General features: G+C 38.2%; 1 protein-coding gene across 1 annotated transcript in view; it reads right to left on the bottom strand.

Annotated features, from left to right (window-relative positions):
• Positions 1-26,357, bottom strand: part of LOC134648285 (sodium/potassium-transporting ATPase subunit beta-2-like) — a 33,440-nt gene extending 7,083 nt beyond the window's left edge. Inside the window, exons 1-9 of the mRNA XM_063502776.1 lie at positions 26,151-26,357; positions 14,299-14,427; positions 13,462-13,578; positions 12,598-12,695; positions 11,643-11,747; positions 9,408-9,552; positions 8,419-8,561; positions 5,689-5,725; positions 4,781-4,930 (exon numbers count right to left, since the gene is read on the bottom strand). Of these exons, the coding sequence (XP_063358846.1) occupies positions 4,781-4,930; positions 5,689-5,725; positions 8,419-8,561; positions 9,408-9,552; positions 11,643-11,747; positions 12,598-12,695; positions 13,462-13,578; positions 14,299-14,427; positions 26,151-26,301 (1,075 nt within the window). The 5' untranslated portion in view covers positions 26,302-26,357. The remainder of the gene's footprint in view (positions 1-4,780; positions 4,931-5,688; positions 5,726-8,418; positions 8,562-9,407; positions 9,553-11,642; positions 11,748-12,597; positions 12,696-13,461; positions 13,579-14,298; positions 14,428-26,150) is intronic.
• Positions 26,358-26,622: the final 265 nt, after the last annotated feature.

Raw genomic sequence — 26,622 nt, 5'->3', positions numbered from 1 at the left:
ATAAGAATCAAATACGACAGTTTTCCACAAATCAGTCCAGCTAACCGTCCCACCACGACACCACTTATCATGATCACTACACAATGATACATTATAATACCCGTGTGATTGTATACATTATTATGAATTATCAGGAAACACGTAAAGTGGTGCTAAATGGTCGACAAGGCTTTGTACCCTAATAATACGACAAAAACGCTGTTTACACAACTCATTAGCAGGTTGAATAGACTTGAAAGTAGAGCCATAAAAACTGAAATTTGTACATTTTGATTTGTATCCACAAAGTAATGGCAGTGGTATTCTACTCAGTGCCTTGACTGTTCCAAGCAGTCTAAAGGTTACCAGTCCGCCGGACGGTAACGGCCTGTCAGTTAGAACAAAAAGTTGACAGCTCCGAACAACTGACAGGCCGATACCGTCCGGCAGCCTGTTAATCAGTGGGTCCCTTTAAGGATGACTCACGTTAAACCGGGCCGTGTCAGGGCCGGAACTTCCAGAGCTTCGTTTTCTATCACGTGATCACCTGTCATTGTCATAGAAACGGCCCGTTCGACCGGCCCGGACACGGCCCGGCGAGAAAGCATGTGAAGGCTTCCACGACGCGACTGCTCCGAGCAGAGGGGCTACCGCGAAAACCGAATTTCGCATATTGCGGGGATCTTTCTCTTTTACTCCAATGAAGGCGTAATTAGAGTGACAGAGAATAATGCCCGCAATTTGCGAAATTTGGTTTTCGCGGTAGTTCCTCAGTTTTAACCTTTTGAACGCCAAGAACACCTAAAGTCGTCGTTAGTAGTCGTGCCTATAGTGCTATGGACAACTATAGGTGTTATGGCGGACGCTGTCAAAGTAACCTTCACACTTTCAATGCAGGCATTACATTAACATCATTAGAGCAGGGTCGAGGTTTGGGTCGCAACCCTTACGAGCTAGTTCAAACTGCCCGACAACCAACTGAATCAACCAACCTTCAATATACTGGCCATTACTGGCAAACGATGCCTTATTTCTAGGACAGTATGTTTAGGTCTGCGTGTTGCTATCAAGAGATTTCATTAGGCTGTAGCTAACCTAAATAAAACGTCACAATCAGATCAGGAGCCCGTTTCTCAAAAGCTTAGTAACTTGTAATACAAGCGGATTGCACTTTTTGACAGCTTTTGTTAGAAAGGGACTTCCACTTGCATTCATCACAAGTTACAAGCTTTTGAGAAACGGGCCCCAGGTGTAAATTTACATTCACGGCAAATCAACTGAGACTAAAGTTTGATCCTTCATACAATGTTCATACATCACTTAATTACGCTAAGCCCGTTTGACATTGAAACATTAAAACTACATGGAAAAATTATGTGCGTACCTATTATGCACTTCTAACTTATGTATCATGTATGTCTGTATCTGTTCTGAATAAATTAAATAAAACATGGTGTAGAATATTGGACATAACTTAGGGTGGTATTCCATCTGCCCAATATGTTTGTCCAATCTCATGGCGTCTCACTCTCTCTCTCAAGCAAAATGTGAGACAAAACACACATTGGACAAAGAAATTGGACAGGTGGAATACCACAGGTGGAGACGGGGTCTCTATTGTTTCCCAAAAAAATTAAGTCATAATATAATGCATTGTTTGCCCGCATTTTAGTTAGTCGTAGTATGTATTTGGTTCACGTCACTTTTCAGGATTGCCGTAAAACAAACCTAACCTTTTTTTATGAGTGGAAAATGCTTTATACGCATACCACCCGGCGCGGGAACGGACCGGGATGGTTACTGACGTAGTGCCAATAATGTAAAATATCGTTGTTTTTAATACAATTACTTTCATTTGAATGGTTTTTTCCTGACTTAAGTCCCATAATCCCGAAAAATTTATATTTTTTCCCGATAATAGCGCCTTTCGATCTGGCAACCCTAGATGGTTATGTGGACTCCCTGTTGTGGGCTAATGAGGCCCCAGGTTTACCGACTAAAACCCCTCAATTTAACCTATCTATAGGATAACCTTACGAAAATTCTGAAAAGTTAACGGTTTCAGTTAGGTATAGGACTAATGATAATATGACAAACAATACATTATGACTTAAAACTTTATGGGAAACAAAGGGACCTCCTGAGACCTTTACCTTATAAGTATCCAGCTTTGATCCATATTTTACAAAATGGAATTCTCCTCCCTAGGGCGGAAGCGCATGTTTATATGTATGTATGAATATGAAACTATTGCGAGGTCACTACTATTTGTGGAAGACGTAAACTCGTGACGCACTCCTCTGTAGGTATACTCCACACTAATGGAACCGTAGAAACGGTGGTTTTACTACCAGTGCTGAGCTATTTTAATGCAAGTACCATTTCGATATTTTCCTAAGATGTGCGACAATCGGTAACCATACCAATGCTACTAAAAATGTGCCTATAATGTTTCAAGAGTTCCCTATATAACTTCTATATAGTTTACCACGAAATAATCCGCCTCAGCATAATGCTAACCCGAAAGTCAGCGTTGGTCTTCCGGCGAGACCATTTGTGGGCCACTTAAAGACAATGGGATGAAGTATCTGAACTAAGTACGAGTAGGTATGTTTTTTTTTTCAATTAAAAATGTAACTGAAAGATACTGTATAATCATATTTTTAGCCGGTGCAAATATTTCAGTGCTTTCAGCAGTAAATCCATCTTAGCTATGATCTGGTTGAAGTCCAAAATAACCCGCTTTGAGTGATTCATGTAAATCCTGTACACAATCCATTACTGACTCATGTACTTACGGATATGTAGTAATATGTTCGTCATATACACGGATGATGTGTTTAAAAATATGTGAACGCAATTGATGTATCACGTAGTTATTAAAAAGCTAGAGCCTCTTTGAACGACCTACAAAGATTATTCAAGTTATATTATATACAGTCAGCATCAGCAGCAGAAGTTGCTAAGCGGGCGAGGTGTTCAAAATGAACTTGACACGCTCTTATATTCTCTTAACAATAACGTCGCGTCAAGATCATTTTGAACTTTGAACACCTCGCCCGCTTAGCAACTTCTGCTGCTGACTGTACCTATCACAATGCGCTTATGAACGTTAAATACCTAAAGCTACTTTCTATTTACTTATACAATTGTTTACTCGCCAGTACCTTATATGTCGGCGGCCGATCGTAAGATCAGGCATATCGTGAAATTCCTAGGCATATCGTGAAACATGAAAATCTTTGACCCGTTTCCTGAGTCGACGGAGCCCCGCTACGCGGGGCTCCTATTTCTGGGCAGTTTGCCCATCGGGCATCTAAAGCAACCTAACGAACCTATCCTACTTATAGTGTGTCAAAGGTCTGTTTGATTTCAAACATAGACAGAGAGAATCATACTATCTTTGTCTCACACTAGTACTAGCACCCAAAAGAAAAGGATGAGTATAGTTTTTTTTGTTCCTATTTACTGACAAGATTTGGTTGACCCAGTATATTGGTTTAATGTCACTATCGTCAAAACATTACACAGGAACATTACGATCTGCCTGATCTTACAATCGGCCGCCGACATATATATATTCGTCTGCTTTATACAAAACTCACTACGGACCAGCCAACTCTTGACTTTAATGGCGCTGTTAACGTTGAACTGAAGCTAATTGACCGCTGAAAGTGCTGAATAAAAGGAACGTTTTCTAGTACCTTTAGTTACAGTAGTTATAGTTATTTGTGGGTTTGACAGGCGGCCAAGGACGAAGGAAAATCTGTAAGTTTTGTTCTCCAATGAAAATGCGAAAAATACCTGTAAGACGATTAAATCGCCGTCGCTTGAATGTATTTTTAAAACATCTTTCAACGGTACTATTCTTGGCTTACGAAGGTTTCTGACTCAGGGTTTTAGGGTTGGTCGTTAACGACCAAGGGCCAAGTAACTTATTCAGGAGCAACCACTGTAGCCATCATGAAAAACTGATGTAAATGGTAGTGCTAGGCAATAAACTTGTTGCTTTAAGGCTTAAATTGATTCGTCTCACCCTATCTTTGCATTGAACAGCGTACGCTGTGATAGCCGAAGACATTAGTTATACAAACGCATATAATACAAGCAGGCGAGGCGTATTTTAAAGATTTGGCGCCCCGGGCCAGTTAGATTCGCCGCCTAATTGACGATAATGTATCTCATATAAGTAAAAACCCATGGCCTACTTGGCCCTAGGGTAAATTAACGCCCCTGCCTTCTTTAGCTTCTTAAAAAATACTTTTCTACCAGGGGTGGTCATGGCCATCGTCGTTCAACTCTTAGCTTTTTCTTCCTAAAGGCATATTGATGTGCCGTTGGGAAGTATCCAACACTGGAAAATTTATATTTCCAAAATGAATGTTTAAATCCCCCCTCAATTCGAGGAGGGTATGCCAATATGGGACCGGCAACAAACTAGTAGGAAACAAGTTATACAGGGTGCTTCATGTAATAGGAGCAATAAATTAAACTAAAGGCTGTACTCCTCAAACTGACCAACATTTGTTCAGCAACTTTTAAAAATAATGAATCCTTTAGACTTCCTCATACAAAATAAATATTGCCTTCAATATACGCTGACATCAGTGTGTTTGACGTTGCTTGTCACGCTTTAAACATAACACAATTTGCAATACATTGCGTCTTAGAATAAATTATAAGTGTAATAAAAATCAAAACATGAGTTATTTTCAAAAGTTGCTGAACAAATGTTGGTCAGTTAGTTACAGGAAGCACGCTGTATATCCCCTTACTACTAATTCTAACTTATTAAACTTACCCCATCTATGCGGCGTGCGTCCCAAAAACGTGCCTTCCTCAGGGTTCCATATAGCATACTTCAATTTCTGCAACAGTGGACGCTGCGGCGGCCTCCTACAATAGTTGGCCACGCCATTAGGCCTGTCTGCACCCATGGTTAATAAACTAACTTAAATATCTCGTAAACCATAAAAAAATATACTGTGACAAGTCTATTTTAATATTTTTTTTATAGTCTATGCCTGCCTCAGTGAGGCTTGAGTGCGTCCATCGCGGCTCGCTTGCGGATTGCGAGTGAAGACGGCACTTGTTGCAGTAAGTGGCATAGATGTGAGTAGATGGATTGGGTTGGTTTGTGGCTACGAGCTACGTGCCTCTGTGAGGCAAGATTTATTTATTTATTGAATTTATTTAGAACACAAACAGTCACATAATACAAATGGTATTATTTGGTTATCATAGATTTAAAGTGTAGGTGTGTAAAATGTTATTTGTTTTATACAACATGAAAATTATTCTATTTTAATTGCTTTTCTAATTGACTGGTAAGTCGGTTGATTAACAATATTTTTTTTTTAGGACTGATTATTTCTGAAACGCTTATTACTCTTTTACGATGAAAATAAATAATAACTAAGAGTAAATGTGGGAGTAGGTACTTTTTATACACTAACAAATGTTCGCTATCATATACCTACTGTTTACCATTTGGTTCGTATGATACCTAGTCACAATTACTGGTACGCCAACATTAAAAACTTCTTGAATTTTATAGGGCACGAGAATCTCCATTTCCAAAATTAATAAATTTCCTTTCAAAACACCCCAACACTCGTGTCTCGTACGCACAGGCCACCAACGCCTCTGTCCTATATATTCTTAGAATAAACCGCCCAGAACCGCTCGCCACCGCCCGCCCAGCCTTACCAATTAGCCCAAGCCATCTCATATAACCACACCCGCACTGTACATAAAAACAAGTGAACACAACACTGAAAACCAAAAAGGCCTCATTCCATAGAACTGACGCGTCTGTTACGTTACTTGCTCGCGTGAAAACTAACATTGAGCGTCATTTGAAAATGAACCCTGTTTGTAATGCGTTTAGGTTGAATTTTGTAAAGGATTGGTGGATGATATAGGCTGTTAATAAAGACACTGCTCGGTAAGGAACTATCTTAGAAAGTTCTATGTTTTTAGAAAGTAAACCTTAAGTAAAAAGGAATTAAGTGCAATTTAGAAGTAAATTCTGAAGTGATTCAGGTTGTTATAGAAGGTGGTTTTGTATCTAGTTCCATTATTACAGGCCTTGACCACATGATGTCAAGTTGAAGGTAAGTGATTAATAGTTTCTTATTTTTACATAAAATATAATAGAGTCAGACCAAGAAAAGTCTGCAGCGGATTTGATAGCCCACGCAGTGCACGTGTCATTTTAAACGTCAAACTTCTATGAAATTATGACGTATAAATAACACTTGCACTGCGTGGGCTATCAAAATCGCTGCAGACTTTTCTTGGTCTAACTCTATGTACCTAGTTATTTTTAGGGTTCCAAAAAGGTACAACCCTTATGGTGTTTACAAGGGAGCTAAGTTGTTGTTTAGCTTTATAATTATAATGAAAGAAAAGATTTCAAACATTCACTACACCCGTGGTTCATAAAGTGGAATCTGAGCATTGCGAGGGTTTAACCTTTTCGACGCCGTGTCAAACACAAAAGCTATCACGCTGACGCCACATCACCGAAGTATCAAAACTGAAATTGAACCTTATGCATATGCACGTAGGTCTATGTTGCTCTGTGGTCTGTGACCGATTAATCGGTCTTTGGCGTTGAACCTACGGTGCGGATATATCGGTCATTGGCGTCCAAAAGGTTAAGGTTTAGATACCACTTCAAATCGGTAATTTATTCGGCAGTGAAGTAAAAAACAGTTATTTTAATAAGTTTATTTTACAAAATAAGCTTATACATAAATATGTACAATTACTAATTACAAAAAACTTTGTACTAAGACAGGCACATTATTACTAAGGAATCTAATAAGTAATATAAAATAAATCGCTTCATGTAAATCATACTTTCATCCAGGAGAATTATCGTGCACTTTTTCAAAATTAATTGATTATTTTACAGTAGGTAACATATGTATGGTACCTACTTTGGCTACTTTACCGCACTAGTGCGATAATTAGCACATTACGTAGTGACTACGTCGAAAGTTCAAAGGGCCCTAACGTATTTACTGCAAAACGTTGTATACGATACATATGCGACCTACGACCTACTACTCGGGCGCGTAGCCAACGTGTCAATCGTTAACGCTCCATAGCGTATCGTATCCATCTGTCTCTATTACTCTTCCACACTAGTGCGACAGTGACAGTTGCGTTTCGTTTGCTACGGAGCGTTAACGATTGCACGTTGGCTATGCGCATAGGTCGGTCTAGCCAAGATGACAATCGTTTGCGTTACGACAACGAACTTTCTGTACCTTACCTGTACCTTATTAGTGCGATAGAGAGACAGATAGCGTTTCATTATCGTATATAGCGCAAACGATTGTCAACTTGGCTAGGCCCTAGGTCTACTAGTTACGATTAATGTTTAACAATCTGAGATTTTTAATTCTTTGTTGAGATTCTATGCCGATTTCGAAGTCCTCATTGAAAAGTAGAGTTAGCAGCTAAGTGGGTCGGTGACCAAATAGTTGTGTTGGGATAATTTTGATCACCTCACCCGCCTAGCTATTTCTGCTGCTGATTATACGTTCTACAAACAAAACGAACTACTAGGAAATGTGTATCCCAATCAAGGGATCCCGTGATCAACTGATCAACTATCAACAAATTAATTAAATTGATACAACAACCTCCCCTCTGCCTCTCCTCTCCTTTATAAATACACTAGCGAGCTAGCGACCCGCCCCGGCTTCGCACGGGTTAGACAAAACCTTAACAAATCATACACCTAAACCTTCCTCAAGAATCACTCTATTGATAGGTGAAAACCGCACGAAAATCCATTCATTAGTTTTTGAGTTTATCGCGAACATACATACATACAAACAGACAGACGGGGGACATTGTTTTATAAGGTGTATATATACAAGTAGTATGGTAGGTAGGTATGATAAGTTTGCTATGAATGGTCACATAATTTGATGTAGATTATGTTTATTTCGGGGTCCCTTTCTTTCCCACAAAGTTTTAAGTCATAATGTATTGTTTGTCATATTAGCATTAGTCAATAAAACAGAAACCGTTAACTTTTCAGGATTATCGTAAGGTTATCCTATAGATATGTAGCTAGGTTAGGTTAGGTTTGTTTTATGGCAATCCTGAAAAGTGACGCGTTTCTGATCAAAATTTATGAATTATGACTAACGAAAATGCGGGCAAATAATTCATTATGACCCAAACCGCTAGACCGCTACCCAAAGGTTGTCTGGAAGAGATCGGTTTTTAGCGATAAGACCGCCTTTGGTTTACCTCTACTTGTGTTTCTGTTTTCTTTTTGGATTGTTTTCTTTTATTGGGGTGTGCAATAAAGAGTATTTGTATTGTATCGTATTGTATGACATAAAACTTTTTGGGAAACAATAGAGACCCGTTTAGTTCACATGTTGACTGGTGCAGATTACAGCTTTAAGCCTGCTCAGTAATTTCACCGTTAGCTGGGGTTCCGCTCACAACATTTATAATGACACGTGCGTAGCCAGATGGTTCTTTCAAGCTCTTGTTATAGATGATGTTCTTGGCAAGGAGACGGCAGCGTATCACCGTGCTGTTGGTCACTGGAACAGAAAAAAAAAAAAAAAACACGAAAATAAAAATAAAAACTGAAACTGAATAATAACAGGATTATGACGAACGGACTGGCCTAGTGGGTAGTGTCCATGCCTGTGAAGCCGATGGTCCTGGGTTCGAATCCCGGTAAGGGCATTTATTTGTTTTCACATGTATGTGTTCATCACACAAATATTTGTTCCTGTCTCCTCTACAGGTCTCATTTCTCACCGATTCTCGTAAAATTTTGAGAGCAGCATCCGATAAAAATAAAAACCGGCCAAGTGCGAGTCGGACTCGCGCACAAAGGGTTCCGTACCATTGCGCAAAAAACGGCACAGAAATCACGTTTGTTGTATGGGAGCCCCCCTTACATATTTATTTTATTCTGTTTTTAGTAATATTTTTTGTTATAGGGCAACCGAAATACATCATCTGTGATAATTTCAACTGCCTAGCTATCACGGTTCATGACATACAGACAGACGGACAGCGAAGTCTTAGTACCTAATTAGGGTCCCGTTCTTACCCTTTGGGTACGGAACCCTAAAAATTTTTTTTTCGATTCACATTTTGGAAATTTTACAAAAGGGTGCAGCCATGGGGGTTCGCGAGGTCTACAGTTCACAGAGCTACTATTAGGTACCTTACCCACTAATGTCAAAAATGTACCTACTTAGGACATCATGTATTGCAACCCTATGAGGTACAGATAGTTACGGCCCAAAGCATCTGTAATTTTCTGGATGCAGCGGGCATTAGTAATAAATTTTAAAGGGCCGTCACAATAGATCAATACTTGGTCGACGTGACACTCAAAGGGCCGATACCACCCCAATAATAATAATAGGTACCTTGTTTGAGTCTGACAGCTACTATAGGGTTCCTATACGTAGCACCAGCCTTGTAGGTCTGGAAGGCGGGTAACGCGCGTCCCCACGGGTACTCCAACTCCACTTGGTGGTTTTCGTCCCAACACCACGCCCACACCCGGGAACGCTGGAAATACAAGTATATTGTCTACTAGCGACCCGCCCCGGCTTCTAAGATAAGATAAAGATAAAATATAGTTTATTCAAGTAGGCATAATTACAATGCGCTTATGAACGTCAAATAAAGCTAGGTAGACCGGCTCCAACCCTACACCTCTGCCCCGAGAAGATTTAAATCCCCCCTCAATTGGAGGAGGGTATCCCATTATGGGACCGGCAACAAACTACTTCGCACGGGTTAACAAATCATACAAAAACCTTCCTCTTGAATCACTCTATATATTAAAAAAACCGGCCCCAAGTGCGAGTCGGACTCGCGCACGGAGGGTTCCGCACCATCAACAAAAATAGAGCAAAACAAGCAAAAAAACGGTCACCCATCCAAGTACTGACCCCGCCCGACGTTGCTTAACTTCGGTCAAAAATCACGTTTGTTGTATGGGAGCCCCACTTAAATCTTTATTTTATTCTGTTTTTAGTATTTGTTGTTATAGCGGCAACAGAAATACATCATCTGTGAAAATTTCAACTGTCTAGCTATTACGGTTCGTGAGATACAGCCTGGTGACAGACGGACGGACGGACGGACGGACGGACGGACGGACAGCGGAGTCTTAGTAATAGGGTCCCGTTTTTACCCTTTGGGTACGGAACCCTAAAAACCGCATCAAAATCCGTTGCGTAGTTTTAAAGATCTAAGCAGACATAGGGACAGACAGCGGGAAGCGACTTTGTTTTACGAGTATACTATTTAGTGACTTAAGTACTACAACGGTACAAGTATAACGGTTCAGACATCACATCGGAATTTGACGCAGCGTTTATGTTATGCAGTGAGCTGTTGTTACATTTTACAAGCTTTTATTTTGAAATCTTCACAAACATATTTGACAGTGACAATGCAATATTATGGTTGTCGCGATGATGCGCGATACGGACCAATAATACAGGTAACTGTCATTCGCTTTTTACATCATGGTAACACTGAGCTGAAAAAGAAATAGTTGAATATCGAGTCGTAACGGCGGCGCGAGAAGAATAAGTGAGGAAAAGAAAAGGTAATACTTATAGGAGAGGCAAGGAGACCTGATGGAAACAGGTGCAGACTGCTTATGGTATGAGCAGTGTACAGAGCCAGCTACTCTTGGTGAGTTTCCCCTTTAATAGTCATTATCGATGGTGTGACGGTAATGTTGAGATGGCAAGCTTTCATAAGACTTATGTACAGTTTAGTTCCTGGCCTAAAGTATCTGGCCAGAGGCATCATGTATAGGGCTGTCAGGCAGCTGGCGTCAAGCTTAGCGTAAGGCCCGAAGCCATGACTGAGAGTAAGAGAGGGTAACCTATAGAGGAGCATGGTGTGTCTATGGAGGAAGAGGCGAGCTATTTGGGGATGGTTGGAGGCCCGTCAGGGAACAAGAGGTTCCCGCCACCATGCTCATAGTATGTATGGGTCTTGCCAGGCCGAGGCAGAGTGTCAGGCAAGACCAAGAGGGGTTACCCGAGGAGGACTGAGAGAGTACATGTCCTCCGTCACCAGAGTGTGTATCTGGTTATCAGTAAGAGAGAGAGAGAGATGATGCAATGGTTGTAGTAAAGACTCTAGTAAGATAATAATTAATAGGCAAGCTTGCTTTCTCGGGTTACTATCATACTATAATTATTGTGTGTTCTTATGTCGCTATGAATATGTATATGAATATTACATTTGATATTAAATCTATTAGCTCCGCGACAATGGTATCGAGCTGATCTGATGATGGACACAGAAGGAGGACATATGAAGTATGAACTCTGTGATAAAACAACGCAACCTTTTGTTTATACCTATGTATAGTACCTACAAATGTGAAAAGTAGGAAATTTACGTGTAAAGTAGGCGAATTAACTTTTCGCACGTGTATTATACAACGTGTTACAGTACATATGCAACATATGGCCCTTTAAATTTTCGACATATTGTGGTAATTACCGCACTAGGGCGGCATTCATATTTCAAAAGCGAGGATTTTCTTTACCTACCTACTCCTATTTTATTCTCAGCTTTCTTTCTATGAAGATAAAACCGTCTACTTGTAGGTAAACTGATCCACTTACTTCTGCCGGAGTAGTCAGATTCTTGATGTGGTCAGCCAGCTCCGCAGGGAAGTCCTCAGGCAGACTGGCGGCGTCGTCGTAATAGTGGGGTTCCCAGTCGATTATCTGAAACACACAGTATTATGTTATCAGCATCAGCATACTTAGGACTTCTCCTTTATATTCTTTTTATTTCTCACTACCGACCCGCCCGGCTTCGCACAGGTTAACAAATTATATATAAACCTTCCTCTTGAATCACTCTATCTATTAAAAAAAACCGCATCAAAATCCGTTGCGTAGTTTTAAAGATCTAAGCATACATAGGGACAGACAGCGGGAAGCGACTTTGTTTTATACTATGTAGTGATGTGTGCCGCGGCCGCTGCTGGAAACCATCGCCAGCGCAGACTTCTGGGGCCCGATTTTTGAAATTCGGCCGCTCGATTTCGTGTATTTCGTTCAGTAATATCTCCACTACTAGGCATGTAAATTCTACTAATAGAATTGAAAACGAGTGGTCAATACCACTAGATTCCCAATTTCTATTGCTCGTCTTTCAAAAATCAGCATTTCGCCGTTTTCCACCAATTTTCGAGTGACGAAATCGAGCGATCGAAATTCAAAAATCGGCCCCCTGGCCGAAGGGTGTGGTGTTTCGGCGGTTCCGTGGGAATCTGCCTAATCCTACACGGAACATGCGAGTTGCGACACAGCAGAAAACCACCGTGTCGCCGAAATAATTTTTAGCTTGTAAGATTTATATTATTGTGCGTATGTAAAAAAATACACTAAATAGTTATTTGCCTATAGATTACAGGAAAACCTATTAGAAGTGCGCAGTCAAGCGTGAGTCGGACTTAATGTACGGAACCCTTGGAACGCGAGTCCGACTCGCACTTGCCCGGTTTTTTGAAGTCTGTTAAAAATAAAACAACTGCAAACTTTTCAGTTCAACGACATTAATGAAACATACTCTGTTTAATTTGAGGAAAAGACACGGAGTGTCCGGGTACCCGTAGTTGTCCGCAGGCACACACTCCGCATGCCCGTACAGCGGGTCGGTTACGTACGCTGCAACAAGAACCATAGTATATCTTAAATATTTTTATAATTACTTTGGACATTTTTATTTTTTATGATCTTAAATAATTTGACTGATTTTTACTTTACTGTTTACTCATTTCTATTTTATAGAAAGTGGTCGATTTATATTATATTACTGTTTTATTTTTTAGATTATTATTTTATTAATTATTATTATTGATATTGTGTTGTGACGATCTTTTTGTGAATGCATTTTATTTTGACATGTAAAATTTAATGTACATTATCAATAAGAAATAAATGAATCTAATCTAATCTAATCTAGATTATGGACGCGGGCTATCTGGCCCGTAAGGTGCCAATAGGGTATTTGACTGTATTTAAAATAAATATTTTACACCATGCATGAAATAAAGCATCAGAAGACTAATAGAGAAACGTAGACAGCAGTAATTTTTAACAATTTCTAACTATAAAGAGTAGGTAGGTTACCTATTTGATTGTGACGTTTAGTTTGTTTCATATAAATTCTATAATAGCAAAATCGTTTTGATAGCTCGGAAAAAGAAACTGATTTGACTAGTACTCAAATACCTACCCTATTTTGCCCGCGAAAAGTTTCAAAAGGGATTGGCCGGACGAAGTACCTACAGGTAGCATCGGCATATGTTTTACCCATTGTATAACCCCGTACCTTAAAGTTGATGCTACGTGAGCGTAATAAGCGATTAAAACAGTCGACTGGTTTACAACTTTTCGCAAATTATGTTTTAAATAATAAGAATAAACTTACGCGCAAAAAAGTTGTTCAGCTGGTCAACGTACTCGTCGGTTGAGTTGGCATCACTGCGGTCGATCTTTAGTTCGCCCGTGTCCGGTAGAGGGCGCGCTGTGACACCTGGATTTGAACCTGAAATATTTTTATTATTTATTAAAAACTAAATGAAATAAACGAAAACAAGCATAATAAAACGTACTAAATAAAACCGGCCAAGTGCGAGACAGACTCGCGCACGAAGGGTTCCGTACCATTACGCAAACAGCAAATAAAATCACGTTTATTGTATGGGAGCCCCACTTAAATATTTATTTTATTTTGTTTTTGTAACAGAAAAACATAATCTGTAAAAAATTTAACTGCCTAGCTATCGCGGTTTATGAGATACAGCCTGGCGACAGACAGACAGATGGACGGACAGACAGACGGACAGCGGACTCTTAGTATTAGGGTCCCGTTTTTTACCCTTTGGGTACGGAACCCAAAAAATGAACACTTGGGAGTTCTTAGACCCCTGGAAACACCATTCGCGGCTCTTTGAGCTTCCTAAAAATGGTGATTAATACTGCGGTTGACTTTTTATCGCTTGTCACCATGCCTGTCACGTTCTAAAAAGTATGTAAGTGCGGAAGTGACGGGCATAGTGACAGGCGATAAAAATGGAACCATGCTGCCGCTGGCCCCGTAGACAACATGTCAATCGCTAACGCTCCCTAGCGAACGCAACTGTCACTGTTCCACTAATATGGAAGAGATATAGAGAAACACAAAGCGTTTCGTTGTCGAAGCGATAGCGATTGTCACCTTGGCTAGGCCGGCTGGTCTAGATAGTATAGGTGGATAGGCACTTACCAATGAGAGACTGGTCCAGTGTGTAGGTAGGGCGGTCCTTGTTCAGGCTGAGAAGTAGGCCCCCCATGCAGATAGCGAACATTAGTGCCAGCACCGCGTAGAACACCAGGTAGAATGTTATCACTATTCCTGGAATATTGGAGGTTTTTGTTAATTATTTATCACAGTCAAAGTTAAAGTTAAATAATAGTTATTTGTTTTACAAGAGGGCAAAGTTGTTGTTTAACCTCTCATGCTAATATTCATACCCGAGCAAGCGTATGATTCGAAAAATTGAATCTTAGCGTTGCGAGGGTTTCAAGGCACGAGGGTTAAACAAGTTTTTCCAGCGAGTGAAACACAAAAATTTTCACCACACCAACACAAGGAAAATATTTACTAAGTGTGTATCAAACAAAATATAAAAAAATCGATTCAAAATTAATGTAATTAAATAAACGGACAACAAAAGTGATCCTAATAAGGGTTCCTTTTTTACATTTTGAGGGTACGGAACCCTAAACATATTAAAAAGTTGGTGGATGATTCTGAAAAGAGACTCTTTTTAACAACGCAATGAGAGTGATTTTTAAATGATTTTCGGGATTACCCAATTCCCGAAATTCCCGAATACACCTTACGCTATTCGTCGCCACTTAATGTAATGTAATGGACGATGGAATGCATGACATTGATACTTTATTAATTTGGGGCCGTTTAAACTAAAAGGTCGTTTCAATCTTCAATCAGCCACTATACTTTTAAATATTATAGGTAATCGTAGCTCGTAATACCTATAACAATTAAAACAAGTCAAAAACAAACACTATGGCGACTGTTTCAACTTAAATGAACAAAGGCAAACTAATCCTAACAATAAAAAAATAAAAACAAAATAGAGAAACAAATAATCCCACCAAAAACATTTTCATGTAAAATGTTGCCAAGACGAAACCATAAGGCTCGCACTGACAAAAAGTTATCAGATCTATTGTAGAGCCAAGCTTCTAACTCTACAGGCCCTACCTTCACAGACTCTACACCTTAGTCAAAATATGTGGCTTGACCGTTTCGTCACAATCATGGGCGTAAGGTGAAAAATGTATTCACTATTCATTATTTTTTATTATAAAATAGTTCTTGTAATAATGAAACGGCCAAGTCACATATTTTGACTAAGGTGTAGAGTCTGTGAAGGTAGGTAGGGCCTGTAGAGTTAGAAGCTTGGCTCTACAAGAGATCTGATAACTTTTTGTCAGTGCGAGCCTTATGGTTTCGTCTTGGCAACATTTTACATGAAAATGTTTTTGGTGAGATTTCACATCTTTTTGTAAGTTGCTTATGACAATCTTCTGATTTAAAGGGTTGCGGGTGATTTTCTATTAAAAATCCTGAAATACGTACCTGCGGGCATACAATCTGCTTTTTACTGATTCCCTATACAAACTTCAACCCCCTCCACCCCACCCCTTTTCACCCTTACGGGGTGATTTTTGGGTGGAAACTTTTTTATATCCTTCCCCATAACAATAACTGTCTACTTACCAAATTTTAACTGAATCGGTTCCGCGGTTATTGATTTCCCATACAAAATTCCACCCCCCTTTTCACCCCCTTAGGGGCTAATAATTTAACATTTTTGAATTTTTTTGTTGTTTGTGGACTAATACTATCTCACATACCAAATTTCAGCCTCCTAGGACTTCAGGAAGTACCCTAGAGGTTTTGATGATCAACAGTGAGTGAGTGAGTCAGTGACGAAATCGGGGTTTTTTAGACATTAATAAAATCTTAAGTATAAGAGCTATGCAATTGAAAATTTCTATGCTTAATAAGTCCACTATTGACATCATATCCCGAGAGTTTTGTTTATCTGGTATAATCCAAACCCAAGTTAATAGGGTTCAAAAAAACGACGAAGCGCTTCGAGAAAAGGTAGGTAGTGCCCTTGCGCTTCGCTTTGCTCGTCTTGGCGGGGGCACTGCCGATTGACATCATATCCCGAGAGTTTTGTTTATCTGGTATAATCCAAACCCAAGTTAATAGGGTTCAAAAAAACGACGAAGCGCTTCGAGAAAAGGTAGGTAGTGCCCTTGCGCTTCGCTTTGCTCGTCTTGGCGGGGGCACTGCCGTGCCCCCAGATTAAGCATTATTTATGTACCTACAGTTAGTAAATTATGGTTCAATTATTACAACAAGTCTCCAATAGCTGAAAAAAAACTTTAGTCCCTAAAAATAAGATAACAAAAACAATTAACCTCTAAAAAACCGAACAAGTGCTAGTCGGACTCGCCCACCGAGGGTTCCGTACTTTTTAGTTCGAGTATTTGTTGTTATAGCGGCATCATCTGTGAAAATTTCATAAAAATGTTGGGTACCTTTGGGTAGCCTTAAGGTATACGGAACCCTAAAAAAAGATACAAAACTGTAATATGACTGTCACCTAATATTATAAGAAGAATATAATATAAATGATTGGCTGACGTATTTACGACGAGAAATGGGAGCGTCTAAATGCGGCCGCCAGGAATAGACGCGTCGATGCGGCTGGCCCGTGGCTACACTTTCTTTTTAATAACATAGGAATAATAGTTATTTGTACAACAAGAGATCAAAGTTTGATATTTCTTCGAGTGCTTATTTTGAGTCCCGTGCAAGCGAAAGATTCTATAATAGATTCACGAGCGTAGCGAGTGAATCTAATTTAGAATCTTGAGCGTAGTAAGGGACTCAAAAGCGCACGAGATGTAAATAACTTTGATCTCGTGTAGTTCACAAAACTTTTCACCTCAGCAGTGAGAACATATTAGAGAACCCGAAAAATGTATTACTTCTTCATCACTTACATATTCACTCATGTTTTCTTAAGATATACCAACAATTAAGTTTTCACCTCAGCAGCTCGAACAAGGGTACTTTGCTACTTAAAAACAGTGTGCAAAATCGCATTTTGCTCACTGAGTGAGCAAATTCGCATTTTGCTCATTTTGTCTCACTCAGTGAGCAAAATGCGATTTTGCTCACTGTTTTTAAGTAGCAAAGTACCCTTGTTCGAGCTGCTGAGGTGAAAAATATATTATTAGAGTATTTTTATTGTATTTTATTTATACAGTGGTACCTATTACTAAAAGAAATTAAAATTAAAAACTAGCTTAAATCTAAAATAGGCCCTTGAGGCATTGTACCAAGGATGCTGGCGACATTTCCTCGCTGTATCGCAATGCTGATAGGTTGTGCGAGGTAGTCGCCAGCTCTTCGGTCACCAGCTCTTCGGTCACCAGTTACGTCAACCAGACGCTTCGCGATTTCTGCGAACAACTTATGCGCGCTGGGACCCCATGTACCTAGAGTTTCAACTCCAAATGGTACAAAATGGTACTCTCTAGCGAGGCTCTTATATTTGTTACGTTTTAAAATGTACGGTATATAAAATATATTATTAGAGTTATACTATATACTTCAAAAGCAATTTAAAATCTTAACCCTATAGGATATTACTGTCTCACGGAAAATGATTGGTCATGATAGACTTTTAACTACTTTTAAGTAGATAAGTAACCGCGCCTACGACACTTAGCTATATTTATGTCACCCACGGGTTGAAACCGATATAGATCTTCATAAGTAACCGCTGCAACGTGGGATAATCTGACAAACAAGCAGGTACAATGTACAGATGTACTTCATAATTATTTTCCATCGTATTTTCACGGAAACGTACGAACGTGTGTTGCTATTTCAATCAGTCTCGGTACAAAAAGTACTGAGGTTGACTGAAGTAGCATGACAAATACGAACAATCATAATAATCGTTTATTGCAACCATGAATTAATTAGATTTAAATATAAACATGTTTAGTTTATTTTGCAGACGGTACCTAACGAACATTTATATAAAGCTTACGGGAACTGAATAACTATTCAAAATAACCCTAAGAATGGCACAAAGCCTGACCTTGTGGCGGCTAACTATCATTGTGCAGCCTCAATGGTTCGGACCCGGCCCCGTTTGTATAGAAACCTGATCTCAATGCGTGTGATTATAGATTGTGTATATGGTAGGTTAGGGTTTTACTAAGGCGATTATCACACTGTCGCCACATCTGTGCGGAAAATTCACGTGCCGCGACGACGCACGCGCACCTTTGCTCCGTATCTCCGTCCGAAGCTGCGGTTCAAGGCAAACCGCGTTGATGCACAACATTACTAGGTACTTACTACTTACTACAGTACAAACAGCAATACTCTTAACTATCCAACGGTAGACCTTATGCCTTTTGTAATAAGGTTTACGAGTGATGATACGGATGATATACATATTTAATAACGTTCATTTGGTTTTTGTTTGATATTTTACATTTAATATTTGCTTCGGGTTGGTGTGGTGAAAAATTTTGTGTTTCACTCGGGGGTGTTTAACCCTTGTGCTTTGAAACCCTCGCAACGCTCAAGATTCCATATTTCGAACCACTCGCTACGCTCTTGGTCTTTCCTTGCAATCTTTCGCTTGCTCGGGTATCAATATTAGCACGAGAGCGTTTAACAACAACTTTACCCCCTTGTAAAACAAATAACTATTGTTTCACAGGGGGTTGTAAGTTGTCACACAGTCGCAATGTCACCCAAAGCTTTTTTGTATATTTATGTTTTTAAAAACTTACCGTTTGAATTTATTGTTGTTCAATCGAAGTTTTTTATCTATGTACCTACCTATTAACCTTTTCCACGCTGTGTCAAACACAAAAGCTGTCACTCAGACGCCACATCATTGAAGTGTCAAAACTGAAGTAGAACTTTATGTATATGCACGTAAAGTGTCATTCAATAGAACTTGCGAACTATGTAAACAAAAGTTACTAGTAATTTGACAATCAGTGTCAATTTTAGTATGGCGGTTTGTTTACATAGTTAGCAAGTTCTATTGAATGACACTTTAGGTCGATGTTGCTCTGTGGTCTGTGACCGATTAATTGGTCTTTGGCGTTGAACCTATGGTGCGAATATATCGGTCATTGGCGTCCAAAAGGTTAATGGGTCATACACAGCAATTAGGTTCAAGTTACGTCTTTAAGCTAAAGGCTAAATATAAACGTAAGTTCTGATTGAATCCTTAATCCACATAAACGGATCCACGGACGGACGGAACCTTTTCTATTCTCTTTGTACTTGTATGCACACTTGCACAATCGCGCACAAACGGTTAGGTAACTGTTGTCTACAGGAGTGACAACATTTGTTTACAATCTATGTGACCTTTACAGCAAAAAAATCAAAGCGGCCGTTTAGAAGTTATATTCAAACATTCAATTTTCCGAGACTAAATATATCTTACAAATCTTTCTGGAGGTCAAATATTTTACGCCTAAAGCTATTTAGACAAGCATTACAATTGTATTTCGACGATGGTGGTAAAAAGGCATACGGCCTCCCAAATGATAAGCGGATAGTAACACGCCTCTATTGTCAACGCCGCCAATTTTTTTTTATAATTATAATCAATAATACTGTAAATTGTATGTATTGAACAGTATTTAAAACATGTTACTAATAATTTTTACCTTTGCGTTTTAATTACCTATATATGATTATCATTTTAGCATTGATCCATTCCATGGCAACTATCATTTACGACCGGTCGTTATGGAGATCCTTCGGAGAGGCGTCTGCTGGACAAAGCCAGCAGACGTCTTTCGGCTGAGATGGTGATGATGAACTATATATATCATTTTAGCAGCTGTGAAATATTAAATTCGTACAATAATGTTTAACAAAAGTTTTAACGGAGACGTTAAATTAGTTTTAGGTGTGTGTGTGTTTAAGCCTTGTCCCAGACGGGATAATTTTTCGGCAATCTGATTAAATTAGCCGATCAAGTCAGGCCGTGCGGTGTGCGGTTGCAAACGCCAATTTAGCTCGCTGATTTCGATCGCCGATTATGACCAATATTACCATTATTACCGATAAAATGGAGGTGCGAACGCAAGAATACCAATTTGTGACTCATATTCGCGTTTGGGGACACTTTTTTTTATTTAGAACGCCCAAATATCACCATAAAACTATTTGTTCTAACTAATATTGGTCATCGACACCAATTTTGTTTTCTGATCAAATCGGTTGATTTCATGATGAATTGAATGAATGATTGTTTATTTGCGGAATATGGGTTACAATAAGTTGTTACAATATTAGTTATATAGAGAGAATATTAAAATGACTACTTTCTTTACATAGGTCCAGGATTATAATAATACATATACGGAACAAATTCATCCCCTCGTAACATCTAGTTCTTAAATTAAAACGAATAATATTCAATAAATATGAACAAGCTAATAGATAAGCGATCAACAAACAAGCTGAATTCTAAACAGACAAACTATTATCTATAAATTATAAAAAAAAACTGAGAACATTTTATTTATTAATATTTATATATGCCATATTATTTTATTTTTACTATCATTTTCTTTAATTTAATGAATGTTTAAGAATAAGTATAATAGGTAATCATAATTACGATAGGTAATATATAAACAACATAAAGTAACCTAAATAAAATTAAAACTACCTACAAAACTAAAACTACTACTTAAAAAAGGAAAACTAAAAATCTATATCTATATAGTAAGTCATCATTCCGTCTAGACTCCACTTAACCTAGCATTAAATAAATGACATCCCGTCTCTATTCCTAGCTTCCTACCATCCTGTTACCTTTTACAAGGCGGAGATGCCTTATGATTTATGAAGCCCGGTGGGGCCGAAGGCCGAACTCCCCCACTTCCTGGATAATTGGATATGACTGTGTCTAACTGCCTATGGACATGGCTGGACCTATTAGCGGTGACGAATGACCTGGGCCCCTATTCAACATGTACATGACATCGAAATCGATCGAAATAAAACAAAAGCAACTATAGGTACCTATTTAGTACCTAAGTACCACTAGTAAAGTAGGTATTAGGACGGTAGACGCTAGGCTAGAGGATAAGTATTTTTTTTCATTTCTCATGCTCTGAAAGAGGGTCATTGTTGTTCTAAAAGGTACCTATGCAGAAAATGATACGTTTGCGCACTAGAGCATTTTAGGTTCCAAGTACGATTTTATTAATTTTTTTACAATAAGCGATTGAGATTTGGGTTTAAATGAATTTGTTATACAATTTCCATTCTGATATTTGACTCCCCTTTCCATAAATAACGATACTTTTGCCTATATTGTTAATTGAAAGTACCCTCAAAAATACTATAAAAATGTATATTATTTAGTCATGTTTAAAAAAAACACATGCATTTTACTTTCCTCGTATTTAAAATGAAAAGTAGTGTTTAACTCGGGTGAAAGGCATCATTTCAGCCTCGGACTATTGGCGCTCTTACTGCGTTCGAGCGCCAAACTACCTCGGCAGAAGTGAGTGCCTTTCATCCCTTGGTTAACAATCTACTATTGCATTTCAATCGGCTTAGCTTAAACTAAATAATATGTCTCACGAAAGTTTAATATCAGCTTAGCTTATCTGATATTTCGATATGTGTAGGTGTATAAAACTCCCGTGAGACCCGAACATATTAAAATCATTTAAAATAATGAAGTGAAATCATTTAAAATAATTTTAATTCAACGCCCTTGCGTATTATTGATACATACTTTGATTGATTTGATTCTTTATATACTTTTAAATAGGTACTTAGAATTTTAGTTTACTTATACCTGTTGAATAGGCCTCTGCACGCATTGGATTAGAGTATACTAGAACATATAGTAGGATTAGTAGGTAGTACCTACGAGCGCAGTTCGTTTTAATTACCGAATAATTAATCATTTCCTTTACTAGGGCGTTATCTGTGACCCTGTGACCATTTTTAAGGGCTATTGGAGTAAAACATTAACTTTTTGATGATGAAAGAGGGAGGCAAAACATTACAAATAAGGTTATCTAATTAAAAAAACATCGCGTTTAGTATCTATTGTTTTTATTTCATACTTCGTCCCACTGTGATAAATGCTGGATAAATGACATTATGAATACTGAATACCACATTGTTTTCCATGCCCTTGGTCATTGTAAGGTGTGTACTGTGTAGTAGGTTCATTAACATAATGAATAAAAATGTTTTGACTTGCTTTTGGACCTGATAACGGCTAGCGAGATAAGATGGAATGTCCAATTGTTTTGGGTTGTTAAAATAACATTCTGATTACATACTACACATAGCTGGACATTAACTTGTTATTCGATAATTAATTAACATTTCGATTATCGGTGCACACCTTGCACATGCATGCATGATTCTTGAGGAAGGTTTAGGTTAAAATGTTAAGGTTTTTGTGCAACCCGTGCTAAGTCGGGACGGGTCGCGAATTCTACATAAATGACACGCAAATGCTCGGTGATCAACTGATCATTATTGTGACTTGTGAGTGATTGTGATCACTGATCAATAGCTTGGTTAATCTACTGTGCACATGACCGATTGACCATTATGACATTATTGTACCTAATGATTGATTACATCCATTGCATAATTAGCAACAATGTACCTAGCGTAGTATTCGATGGAGGTCGATTCTCATTTGACAATTATGGTTTTGATACGACATTGACGATTGTCTTAGTGATTGGCGCGTACTTCACGCACGACTTTCACATCATTTCGCATGCACCAATCAGCGTGAGAGATCTTCAAGGTCGTATCAAAATAGGATGAAAACCGTATTAAGTTGTTAAATCTGACTGGGGCTTCAATTCGTTAAAAAAATCAGCGTACCGTTTGGTGGATATTGATTAATGTAGTATTTTATCCAGTGTAACGGCTTACTTATACTTTTAACTTGACTATTTTACAAGCTGTTATTTAACTTGCAATGTTTGTAATACCTATAGGAATGTATTTGTTCGAGTCAAATCTTGCAAGCTAAATTAGACCCACTTCGGTACTTATTCCCATTATTCAATTGAGCTTCAACATATGTAAGGCACATACATACTGTAAGTGACAATACAATATGATGGTACCATCGAGCTGATCTTATGATGGGCACAGGAGGTGGCCACAGAAACAGTAGAACAGGAAGGCCATAAAACAACGCAACCTAAATTTTGGATTTGTTAGAATTGTCTCAATGAGCATTAAATTTTTGACAAAACTTATTGATAGTATAAACAATAACCCTCGCATAAACCATAATATCTCATGAACGCCACTTTTATTCACGGGTCCGAAATGCGACTGAACCCAGCTGCATCGAAGTTATTTGGTTACAATTGAAGATTATGGCCTGGAAAATATCGAGATCATCTTCCTATTTTGGAACAGAAGACGAACTGCCTATTTGCTTCTGCATAGGTACATAAACAACATCCCACATAAGTAGCAGAAACGCTAGCCGAGCGAAACGAGGTGCAATGTTATACACCGGATCAAATTGCAGATAAACTTGGTTAGTGTAGGTCCAAACGTATCGCTATTTAGCTGAGTATTACCTTATATGCCTACCTATGCTGCGAAATATATACAAGAGATTCCTCTTCCTTGCAATAGTTACTTACTCGTACTTCTGTTTATCCAGATCCTGACTTCATATATTCAAATCCGTTCCTTTTTGAAATTGGTTAATAATTTTAATCCTAGTATGTAGTTTGTAATAGCTTACCCTAGAAATATATAATAATATAATTTCACTTGCTACTAATAAATACCTACATACTACAGTACAGGGTACCAAAATGAATAAAAGGTTTTGAGGGCTACTTTAAAAATAATGGTTCTAAAACGTGCAAGTTGTCGTGAGGCGTAATTTAGGGACGCCTCGTCTGTCATTCGTTGTTCCATCAGATTGAAGGTTTTTTTGGTTGACGTTCGATCATTCATCCGGTCTCCACGGTTATTTTATTAAATAAAAGAAATAAAATGATTTAACGAAAAAGAAGTTAGAGAGATTTTAGATGAGAGATCAACGGTCAGGCACTACGCTACTGAGACGCTTACCAATGCATGTAACTTACCGTTGCTACTGTAGAAAGTGCTTCTAGTTTTATTAGATAAGTATTTGTAATTTTCATAATTGACCCGCTTTCAAAGTAACCTGAATGCACCTTACTTAAAAATTGAATTAAACTTGGTAATTGGTCTACCTTAGGCCTTAGCTGACCACTTCGAGACCTATACTCTGACTAGCAAATTAAAAACAGGCGAATGGAACGAATGATAAATTTACATAACATTTCGATTTATCCCTAAAACCGCATTACACTTATTTATAATGCAATTGTGTAAACAAAATTTAAATATTTATAAACGGTATGTAAATATTTTTTATTTTAATCTTTATTGCACAATACATGAAGGTACAAATGGCGGACTTAATGCCTTAAGGCATTCTCTACCAGTCAACCAATAAAATGTAAGAGTAAACCGGATTAAAAACAAGTTTTACTCGAAATCAAAGATAGCAGGGGTGCTTTTTAAGGGCTGTGGCCCGGCTATAAGATTAAATTGTATAAGTAGTTGGTTAAATGTTAACTTAAAAGGTGGACCAACGGCCACGACATAAAATCGAAGGGAACCAATTACACGGTATAAGACTAATTAATTATTAACCTCTCAACTTCCAGGTTTTCGAAATGTCATAAGTCATAAACCCCCAACTAATATTTTTTCACCACACCAACTGGTAAAGGCTCTCTTGATTGTTCAAAAACTGATAGCAAAGTTGGATTTTATTCACATGTGAGGCAAAGTAATCAAACGCAAGTTTTGTGTTGTTTTCTTCCCTCACAAAGCTCAAGATTCCATTGCTCCTATTTTTTAAATCTTTCGCTTGCTCGGGTATCAATATTAGCACGAGCGGTTATACAACAACTTTGCCCCCTTGTAAAACAAATAACTATTTCAATATTGTAGGTTGCAGAGCTCCACTAAGAAAGGATATTTTGAAATTTAACTCGTAAGGGAAGGGGCTGAAAACGGTGTGAAAGGTTTTAACGCCCATACACCAAAGCATAGCGGATGGAAGCTATTAGTTAATCCTTATTAAAAACATCAAACTTATTTTTAATTTTATTTATACTGAATTAATATATCAAGTTGAAGCATAGTGAAACATATTGTGCATAAATGTTGTGTTGTAAAAAAATATTTTCCTTGTTACAAAATATTTATTTATTTTAATATACTTTTTTTAATTTTATGTAACCACATAATGTACGCAACATCAAACCACATAATCATGACTGAAGGAATTCGATTTCAGTATGTAAATAGTGTGGTTTAGTTTACCACTGACTGGGTTTACCCTATTGATGAACTTAAGAAAGTTAAGAAAATATTAATCTAATCTAATCTAATACCTTTAAACGAGCAATTCTTGTTTATTTATTTATTTATATATATATATATATATATATCGGGGATCTCGGAAACGGCTCTAACGATTTCGATGAAATTTGCTATACGGGGGTTTTCGGGGGGCGAAAAATCGATCTAGCTAGGTCTTATCTCTGGGAAAACTCGCATTTTCGAGTTTTTATATGTTTTCCGAGCGAAGCTCGGTCACCCAGATATTATTTTTTATACATAATATGACACAATGAAAAACATGACTTGGCAGCAACTTTAGCTATAACATAGGTACCAAATTATCATAATCCCAAAAATAATAATACTCAACTCAGCACCTGCCCCTTGTCAATAAATACTGAGCCATCTAGATTTTAGGGCAAACTCAAAATAACAATAAATTTACCATTAACGAAAATAACACTAAGTATCTAGTTAAACATTATGCTATGATTGCTAAGCAAAACAATAACATAAAATGAAGGTAAGTACTTAGTTCGCTCAACATAAATATTTACATTCAAACTTACCCCACCGTTTCGGCGTGCGTCCCAAAAAGCTCTTCTCTTCAGGATTATATATGGCCTTCCCAATTCTGTAAATCAAAGGTCCCGTGGGGGGTGGTGCTCTCACCCATTCGGCCATATGACCGACGTCCGTACCATTCGATTTACCCGTCATTTTAAAACTTAAAACACGTGCGCCACCCTCGGCGCTCGGGACTCGACTGAGATGCGATTACTAAAATATATGCGCATACGCTGCTGTTAATCCAAAATGGCGTAAGTCCCATAGAGTTATGAATGATTTTTTTTTTACTTGTGTGGACGCACCACGTGTATGGTACACACGTGCGGGATCTGGGACGAGTAAATAAACATGTTTAATGGTTTTTTGTGGTGATGCGTTTAGTTTGGGATTTGGATACGCAACAATGAAGGATCTGTTTATGTCTAGTAATGTTTTCAGGCGTTATGTCTATTTTTATAAAGAATTATCAAG

The sequence above is a fragment of the Cydia amplana genome, chromosome 5 (assembly GCF_948474715.1).
Source record: "Cydia amplana chromosome 5, ilCydAmpl1.1, whole genome shotgun sequence".
NCBI lineage: Eukaryota > Metazoa > Arthropoda > Insecta > Lepidoptera > Tortricidae > Cydia > Cydia amplana.
Note: the sequence above shows the minus strand (reverse complement) of the source record. Positions and strands in the feature narration are given on the sequence as shown.